Here is a 9,950-nt window from a genome sequence, read left to right on the forward strand (position 1 = left end):
TCAGTAAGCAGAGTACAGGCTTTGCGTGCTGGGGGGCTTGGTTCTCTCGCTGGCACTGTACTGGTGTGTCCTGGGCACTGAGGTGTAGCCTCCAAGCACTGCTTGGTGTGGCCCCAAACAAAGGGAAGGACGGTGGTTGCCAGGGAGAAATAAGGGGTGGGGTTGGGATCTATATATAGGGAGAGGGTCTTTTTGGGGTGGCACTTGGTGAGTCGTGGATCACAAATCCTTCAAGACGCATATAAAAGCCAAGATACACTCCTGCAAACATTTAATATTATTAACTAGTGATAAGTCCACAGGAGGGGCATTTGGAAGGGAGAAAAAAAAAAAAAGAAAAACAGTTCCTCAAAGTATCTGAAAGAGTTTATCTAACATACATATTTCTCTCAGACTTTTGTCTATATTACTGATATCCATTAAAGAGTTTAAAAAGAGTAAATTTCAAGACAGAATCTACTTAAAATGATAAGGTCCATGGGTGTGGCTCAGCATCAGAACACATGCCTTGTATGTGTAAAGTTCTGGGTTTGACATCTAGCACCACAAACACAGAAAAGCTAAAAAAACAAAATACACACACACACACACACACACACACACACACACACACACACACACACACACACACACACACACACACACGGCCCACCAGGAGTAATTCCTGAGCACAGAGCCAGCACTAAGTCCTGAACAAACATCAGAAAACAGCTGGAGACGCTGTGTCTTGCTATCTTGCCTTTCCCCACCAGACCAAGTCAGCTTCCATCAGAAACTGGTAAAACATAAAACAGACTTTTGTCAAACAGCAAATAATACCCAGAAAGCTTGTGAAACAACCAAAAGTTGTTTTTTCTATTCAGGTTTGTTTCTAATAGCAGGTTTGCCTCATTTCTGATACACAGTGTGCTACAATTTAGACGACATAGCAATTACATCAAAGCAGACAAAAGAAAATGTAATATGGCCTCCTGGATTGTGTCCTGGCGCAGAAAGGGGAAAAGTGGAAGGGGTGGATTACAAGGACAGTCTGGAGCTAAGTCCACAGCAATGTCCCAGAGAGCTTCCTGGTGTTGACAATGTTATGGAGATGTCAAATATTAACAATGTGAACAATGGGGGAAACCAGAAGAGAGGGGTAGGAAACTCTCCATACAAACCTTTTAACTTCTCTGCTCATCTAAAATTATTTCAATGGCAAAGGTCTGTTTAAAAAAATATAAATCAGAAAATAAAAAAACCAAAGGTGAGGAGTGAGGTGCTGGTCTGAATATGGCCAACCTCCAACTTAGGGGTTGCTCTTACCTGGCCAAGAATAACCCCTGAACACTGGTGGGTGTGTCCTAGGTCACTCTCAGTGCTCCCCCCACCCCCCCAAAAAATCCCATTAAAGGTGAAAAGGTAGGTCCAGCTCAATGAAGACAAACTTCTGTCCCCACACTTCTAAAAACCCTATTTGCAGAAATCACCTCTAGAACCTGCTTTGATTTTGATTGAATGTAGCATCCCACTTGCCAAGGTGCCAAGAGAGTATTTTCACACGGTTTTTCTTGTCTTTGAGGGTAAGAAACATATCCCACAGAGGTTTGATTTAATCGCTCAATACCACTTAGAGTGTCTTTGGGCCCTGGGTTTGCTGGGAGTGAGGCACCCGGCCAGCACTGGCCTACTGAACAAAGATCCCCTTCAAGCCAGATGTGCCTGGGGACTGAAAGGCACCGCTGTGGACACTGTGGTCTCGCTGTCCTTCTGCCCTTCTCCCACTGTGCTGGGGGAAGTGCCAGCAATGGGCAGGCCTGGTACCCTGCTCCTGAGATGCCCCTGACAATCCCAGTTCAGAGGACTGCTCCTTTCTTGCTCGGGAACGCGTCGGCCAACCCCCACACAGAACTGGCCCAGTGGGAGCAGGAGTGGAGGAGAAGCCCACAACAGAGGAGGAGAAAAGCCCTCTCTTCCTCAGGATGCTGTAGGATTTATAGCATGCTGACCCCGAAATCTACAGGGACACCAGGGGGGAAGGGATTCTGTGTCCTTTGCAGGCTTGTACTCACAAAGAAAGGACAAATGGCTGTAACAGTTTTTCCCACAGGCCACTGTCAACTCCAAGGAACTATTTACAGCCTGCTTATGTTTGGAAAAAAAGAGAAAAAGACAAAAGGAGGGACAAGGAGAAGGCTTAGTGGTGGCACACAGGCTTTGCATGCAGGAGACCTCAGCACCACATGGTTACCCAAGCCATGCCACCAGTCGCCAGAGCACCACGAGGTGTGGCTGTTCCCCTCGACCAAAACAAACCACAGCTGGAATCAGACAGTATGGAGGTATTATGAATTTTATGATAACATTTACATTCTGGTTATGCTTAATAGAAAGTTATGGGTATTCAGTAAATATTTATGGGTGAGATTACCTTCAATTTCTTTCAAAATTTCAGAATTTCAAAAAGGTGAGAAACGAAGGAGTCGGTGTGAAAAACAGAACTGTAAAATATTGGCAGGTGAGTAATGGCTAAATGGCGGCCCATCGTATTGTTCTATTTTTGTATTTACTCCATAAAGCATTAAATCAATAAAGATTCCCGCATATTTCAATACTATGATCATGTAGAAATGAAGCTGCCTTATGTATTGAAAAGCAGGGTAATTAAGAAGATCAGTGATAGATTCCAAATCTCCCTTTAAAAAAAAAAAAAAGATGCGTAAGCCTCAGAGTCAATAGCAGAGTTAAAATGAACTTGAAAAACTAATCAATGCGGAGGTTTTGACAACTGAGAAAGCCAAAGTTGAGCCCATTCAAATGTGTGCTGCTACCTCAACCCTAACTCCAGGCTTAAAGTTGGGAACCAGGGGCCCCACGGCCCCCCTTCTCCCCACAGAAGTTCGGTCTCCAGTATTTCCTCCAGGACAGTGTCTGTCTCATCTCTCCCTCACACTGAGTCTCCTTCTTCCTCAAGCAGGATGCGAGGATTTCACCCTCAGTCCTCCTTTTCCTCCCTCCACCCATTCTTCTTGAGAACAGCGCCTGTTTTCTGCTTTCTGCATGGGCAAGGTCAGCCCAAGGAGCCCTACCTCCCACCCAGCCTCCTGGATAGTCTGAACTCCTGCGATCAAAGCGCCCACCCCAACAAGCCCCTCAAACCAAATGAAGCCCTTGTCCATTTTCACCCAGGCCTTCAGCTTCCCCTTGGTAAATGGTACCTGTCTTCCTCAGGGTCACCCTGTTGCCTCACATCTGATCAAGTGGCCCTGAAGATCCAGGCCTCCATTTTTTTCCTTCCCTTGCCAACTTGCCCAATTCAGTGCTCTCCTTTCTGGTTCTGTTGCAAGCATCTCTGCATGTGACCCAGGGCGGGTTTCCAGGCCATGCTTTGAAATGCACGACTCAGCATGCTACTTCCTATTCTACAAACAGCAAGGCCAGCAAGACTCCAGGGACTCCATGGCCCGAGGCTAAAGTCCACACTCCTTTATGGCATGAGCTAACCTTACCTTGTCTGGTATGAAATCACAGCACAATCCCTCAGTTCCTTAAAAATCCTGCCTGCACTTAACCACATGACCCGCAGGGGCTGGCTCTGGCCCCTAATCATGCCCTGCCCAGGTTCACTTGGTAGAAGGAACAACTGTTTATCCTTTAACGGGGAGGCACTGGGGGTCTGTAGGAGATGCCAAGCCTGGAGTTGGGAGGGGGGGGGGGGCAGAGTGCCGCCAGGGAACTGAGAGTCTGTGGCACCACATTACAAAAGAAGCTCTTGGCAGGGCAGGACAGTAGAGAAGAACCTCTCCACCAAGTCATATCTGAGTCCATCCACAACCTGTTCCAATACCCTCTTCTGTTCTTTCCTACAGGAAAATGATTAAAAACCTTCCGGTCCCCTTTGTGGAGGGTAAATCTGGAGAGTTTAAAATGCCTGTGCCCGGCATGAGATCTTGCCCTGCACTTCTTCTTTCTAGAATTCACAAGCCCAGCAAAAACTTAATCAGATTTCAAAAGCCAGCCTCCCTCCTCATCCCTCACCACCACCCCTCCCCCCCCTCAGCACCCTAAGGCAGAGCACAGCTGCCCACTCAGCTCCTTCCCTCTGGATTCCGCTGACATCAGGACCTGGGGGGCCCTTCCTTCCCCTGTTCCTCTCCCGTGGCCAAGTAGGCTAAAGACAGGAACAACTTTCTGTCCCACAACCCCCACTCCCCACAGTGCAGGCCTGCGGCAAATGTTTAGACGGTAAAATGAGCCAAGTAATACCTTCTCTGGAAGGTGACTTAGACTGTACAGAGGGTAGAATGACGCAGATGTTCTATTTCCACATTTGTCATAGTAGCTAAAATCTTATAAGCAAATGCCCAAAGCCAGTCAGAGGGACCAGAGACCACATACGATGGGGCACTACTGTTGTGTAAGATCCACTTTGGTCCTAATGAGACAAAACTATCCACACTGACACAGTGGGGCTACTTGTGAGCTGCAGGATAGCAGCAATAGTAAAATCTTGCCATTTGTTTATTTTTTAATGGGAGAGCCCAGCTTATGACACTCAGGGGATCAGGTCATATCAGGAATCAAACCCAGGGCTCCCACATACACAGTTCTTTGAACTTTCTTCTTGGTCCATGCTATTTATTCGGGCGGCGGGGGAGGAGGGGGAGGACCAGGGGGCCAGACAGAACAGGATTCGGGCCACTGCCTTTCATGTTGCTAAACCTAAACCTGGTCCAATGCCTCCCAGCACAGCATCTGGTTTGCTGAGCACTTCCAGGAGTGACCCCCTCAGCACAGCGGGTACGGCACAAAAACTAAGGAAAAGAAAAACCTTATGTTCTTATACTGTAAGAGGTAAAGTTCCTAAGAAAGTACTCCTCTTCATTTTATCTCTGAGAACATGGGCTTAGAAGGCAGGAAGAATTACCCTTTTGTACTTTAAATTTGTCACTGAATTTACTGGAATGTAAGATAAAAATTCTTCAATTTAAAACACAAACATAACCTCTAAAGTCAAAAAGGTACTTCTCTACACTGTTTTATCAGTTTTTTTCCTTAGGAAATTAAAGGCGGAATTTTTAAATTCTAGGGTCCTTTTCTCCCTCAAAGATAAAATATTTTTCACTGCTATATTCCTAGCATCTAGAATAGACACATAACAGACTGTAGACAAATGCTGGCTGAACAAATAAGCTGTTGTACCACTACAAAAAGTTGCCCGGAGTACAAAGACAGGCTTCACAATCTCATAAGGGAAAAAACAAGTCACTTGCAGAAATTATCTTAACAATATGGTTACCAATCTGAATGAGCTAGGGTTCTTCTCTGAAGTTGACTTATAAAGGGACTTGGCAGATAAAGCTCACAGCAGAGAACCAAGTGCCTTGCAAGCTGCAGTTCCTGTGTATGATCCTTGTGAACCACAGCACAATCCTGGCACAACCCAGACCTCGAACAAGCAGCCTTTTAATCTTCATATCTCAGAATATCAAGATAGCAGGCAGACGGGGCCTCCCTAACTGCTGATGTTGACAGAGGAGAGGTGAGATCTTGAAAGAAGGAAAGATAACCTGGGTGTTCTAGGGGGTAAATACTTTGAATGGGTTTAAATTTAATTCTAACTTATTGTGTACCCCAAGTGTTAATAAATTTACAGGAAAATGATTCTTGAAATAAAGGACCACTACTGAGCTTACTCAGGTTCCTTCCATGGAAAGGACTTGGGAGGACCTATTTGGAAACACTTGGATCTGGCAGTCTTCTTAATTCAAGCAACCGACACAACTCTCTGGATATTTTCCCCCCAACTGTTACTGGATTCTAAATCCTCCTTTGAGAGTTGATGACCATGCGAGATTCTAAAGACTGTTCCCAGTTGAGCTTGGAGTCAACGCTGTTTCAAGCACACAGGTGGAAACGTTTCAACTAAATCCTTGGAACCTGGCTGGGTTCCCCGAGTGAGTGATGCAAAGGGTAACCAACAGTCCTCCCACACTGCCCTCTGCTCGGAGCCCACCTGTCCTTGAACTCCTGCAAACACGTGTTGGCAGGGCTACCAGCCAGGAGCTTTTCCTCCAGCAAAAACTAGAGAGATGTCCAAACGCCTGGGAAGCCTGCCACAGTCCTACTAACTCGAAGCCCCCCTCTCCGCATCCTCCCCCAATTCGGAAGCTCAGGGGCCAGGGCTTCCTCACTGCTCCTCTTCCCTTAGCCCAGGTGTGGAGGAGGGGCTCAGGCTGCCCCTGACCTTGCCATTCCAAAACACAGCACAGCTAGAAACTTTGGCAAGCACCGAAAGGCAAACACAGGGGCTCACCGTGGCTAACAGCTACGGAGGATGCTTTGAAAAGCAATAAACAAGACCAGAAAAGTAGCCCGTTCCCCTGGTGGCAATGAAGCCGGCACAACTTGCAGCTGACCTCCAGCCTCTATGAAGCCACCGGGTCCGGGCGGCGGGGGCAGCAGTGCCAGGCGCGCGCGCCGCTCATCCCGGGCACCGCGCCGAGCCAGGCGAGCGCCGCGTCCGCGGGCTGCACGCGCTCCGGCCCGGAGGCCCGCAGCGGCGCGGGCCGAGCGCCGGGACCGAGCCGGGGTGCCCCGGCGCCCGCGGCCGCGCGGAGCCCGTCCGCGCGGGGGGCGCCCGTTGCCTTGACAACGGCGCCGGGGCGCAGTCCTCCCTCCGGGCCGGGGGAGGGGAGGCGGCCGAGTGTCCCCGTGCGCCGCGGCGGGGCGGGGGCGGGGGGCGCCCCCGGGAGCAGCGCTGCGGGAAGGGCCGGCGGGGCCCCGGGCGGCCGCGGCGCGCGCCTACCGTGTATCCCCGCTCCAGGTCGCTCTCCTCGTAGCGAAAGGACGGGATGTAGACCTCCATGGCCGCACCGGCCGGCCGGCGGAGGACGAGCAGGGGGCGGGCTCACGCCGCGGCCGCCGCTCCGCCCCCGGCCGCCGCCCCGCCCCCTCGCCGGCCTGGCGGGGCCCCCGGGGGCTGCGCCGAGCTGCGGTCCCCGGGAGCCGGTGCTGGGCGCCGAGGACGCGGGGCGCGAGGTGGGTCGGGCCGAAGGGGCAGCGGAGATCAGCTGGGCCCGGAGGAGGCGGCGCCCGCACACCCAAGTGTGCAGAAAGGGGGTGTGCGCGCCTCCGCGCCGGGGACTGGGCCGCGCCCCGGCTCCCTCGCCCCTCGGGCTCCGCAGACGCGGGCCTGCTCGCTCAGCCCGCGGAGCTCATGCGAGTCGGGAATAGAAAAAGCGGGGAGCATCCAGGTTTTGTTGGGGTTGGTGGGATTTGCGTTCGGAATAGTGGCAGAAGTTGACAACCGTGAACCGCACTCCCCCCCGTCCCCCCCCCCCCCCAACTTGCTACCAAGACTTTCCCAATGCTTTGCACAGTCCGTCACTGAGATCCGAGATCTGGCTTCTGGCCCCAGTCCTAGTCTTGCTTCCAAGGAACTGAATAGGAATTCTTCCACAGGAAAATATAGGAATTCTTATAAGGAAATAGAAGACAAGCGGTGGGGGAAAGCGAGAAATTGGGGGACTGCAGGGGTGTCGTGGCGAGGACCAGAACTAACCTCCGGCCGAACCTAAACCACTTCAAAGTATCTAATACCTGAAAAGATTAAGTCACCCTGCTAAGGAAACCTGATTATCAGGTTACCATTGTCAATGCTGCTTTTCTTCCATATTATGTTGTAGCACGAAGCAGAACAGGCACTTAAGAGGGGACTCCCGGGTCACTGAGAAGTCAGCTCAGGCGCTTTTCGGCTTCAGGCTAAACTGCTACCCCTAACTCGGAGTGCCCTTGAACTTTGTGGGTCATGGCACCCTGTCAAAAGCATTATAACCTGTTTCGTTATAGGAAAAAGGTGTAACCGCGCCCTTCGCATGACGAACCCGCGGGATGTGGACGCTGCAGACCCTTCCAGATTAGGCCCTTTGATGCCTCATACTCGCTCAGCACGTACCCACCTGCGCGCCGGGATGACTGATCATCAGCCCCTTGGACAGGATGGATGGCGCTAGGAACTTGGTATGCTTCGAATGAGTCTGGGGTCCATCCAGCTTGTAGCTTCTAAGGACTTTGACTATATTGAAATTTATTGATTTACTTGAAGTTTGGGCTGGAGCGATAGTACAGCAGTTGGGCGTTTGCCTTTCATGCGGCCGACCTGAGTTCGATTTGTCCGCCCCTCTCGGAGAGCCCGGCAAGCTACAAAGTATCGAGCCGTCACGGCAGAGCCTGGCAAGCTACCCGTGCGTATTGGATGTGCCAAAAACAGTAACAATAAGTCTCTCAATGAGACATTACTGGTGTCCGCTCGATGACAGTGACAGTGACTTTAAGTTTAGGCCCACAACCTTCTAAAGGAAAATAGGGCCGAAGGGATAGTACAGCGGGTAGGGAGCTAGCTAGACACGGCCACCTGGGCTGGATCCCCAGTATCCCAAACAGTCCTCTGAGCAACATCTGGAAAAATTCCTGAGTGCAGAGCCAGAAATAAGCCCTGAGCACCACTGGGTGTGTCCCCGAAGCAAACAAACAAAAACACCCTTTTTAGTCTCATTTGGCACTTTTCATCTTCACACAAGCAGTGGCATGTTATGACCCACTGTGTCCCATTTTAGCTTCATAACAACTACAGAGGCATGTTTGCAATAAGATGTTCAAGGACTAAGAATATTTTTTAAATAGCTGATGGCAAAAAATCCCCTGCCCCCACGAAGTATCTCGATGTGGTTAAAGGTTATTGTCTCAGTGGATAATGTAACCCAGGCATACATAAACATAGAATCTTCAGGAACAGATAACTGATCGTTTTGTTATTTGCTTTCTTTCTTTGCAAACCCTACCTCTGCTAGTAGCCTGGCATGTGTCTGTAAATGCCATTTTTTTTTTTTGGTCAGGAATGCATCATTTGTTAGATTTAGTGGTAGAAATAATGTGGGCTCACAAATATGAGATGGTTCTGAAGTGAACAAAGAGAATGTGGCAATTCTATCATCATCACACTGTTCCTAAATATCTTCATGAAACTCTGAAATCTGGGAGGTCAGCTAAATGATCTTTTCATGAGAAAATTAACAAAAATCAATGACAAATGACACTGAAGTTACCATCAGCTAGTAAAAGCAATCCATGTAAGTAAAATTGGCTTTTCCCCAAACTCTGTACCTACTGTAAAAACTCAGTAAATCACAGCAGTAGTATCCTGAGTCACCAAAACCTTTAATCTGGACAGCATAAATAACACTGTCCTTTCCTAGAGCCATTCCATTGCTTCCATACATAAAGCGAAGACTATGCGTTTGTGTGGAAATGTTTCTTTCCCTCAGCAATTCTATTTGTACCTCAAAACTCTTTTGGGTCTCTTGGAGGTATCTAAAGGTGTCCAAATTCATTTCCCACAACACTCACTGAACAACATTAGCAATGTTTGTACTGGAAATACTTCTATGATAACACAAATAAAATGTTATGAAAAAGAAAAACCTACCAAGAAAAAAGAGACTCTTTGCCTCCTTCTAGAACTGGAAAGGATGCATAAAGGCTAGATTTCAAATTTGGCTCTAAAGAACAAAGGGTGGGAGGGATTCACACAGCTGCTGAAGGGGAAAGGGAACTCAGGTAAAGTCTATCAGTAATACCATTAATAGTAAAGCATAAGGCAACAAGATAGGGCAACTTCTAATTACAGCAAAAGGTGGATAATAGCAAGGGGTAAGGTCAAGCCAGGAAAAATAGGGCCAGGGACATGATTCGAGGGCAAGAGAATTGTCTCCTGTGTTTAAGGCCCTGGATTTGATCCTTAACACCATAACAAAAAAAGCACAAAAGAAAAAGAATTAAGGGTATGGAGCCAGGAAAAGATATAAGGCCAAGTTCTGATAAATTTGAATTTTATCTGTAATGTAGTAAAGATTTTAAAACATAGTGAGTTCTTTAAAAAGATTAATTTAGCAACAGGCTGTAGGCTTGGC

The 9,950-nt window shown here is 48.8% G+C and overlaps 1 protein-coding gene across 3 annotated transcripts in view; it reads right to left on the reverse strand.

Moving 5' to 3' along the window:
* SNX24 (sorting nexin 24) overlaps nucleotides 1-6,943 on the reverse strand; it is a 140,569-nt gene extending 133,626 nt beyond the window's left edge. For 2 of the 3 annotated variants that reach the window (XM_055141553.1, XM_055141554.1), the window contains exon 1: nucleotides 6,788-6,943. In XM_055141553.1, the coding sequence (XP_054997528.1) occupies nucleotides 6,788-6,847 (60 nt within the window). In that variant the 5' untranslated portion in view covers nucleotides 6,848-6,943. Of the gene's footprint in view, nucleotides 1-6,295; nucleotides 6,459-6,787 lie in introns of those variants that run through there. The other variant, XM_055141555.1, reaches the window with a different exon arrangement.
* Between the last annotated feature and the right edge of the window lie 3,007 nt (nucleotides 6,944-9,950).

This window comes from Sorex araneus, chromosome 6 (genome assembly GCF_027595985.1).
Source record: "Sorex araneus isolate mSorAra2 chromosome 6, mSorAra2.pri, whole genome shotgun sequence".
In the NCBI taxonomy this organism is placed as follows: domain Eukaryota; kingdom Metazoa; phylum Chordata; class Mammalia; order Eulipotyphla; family Soricidae; genus Sorex; species Sorex araneus.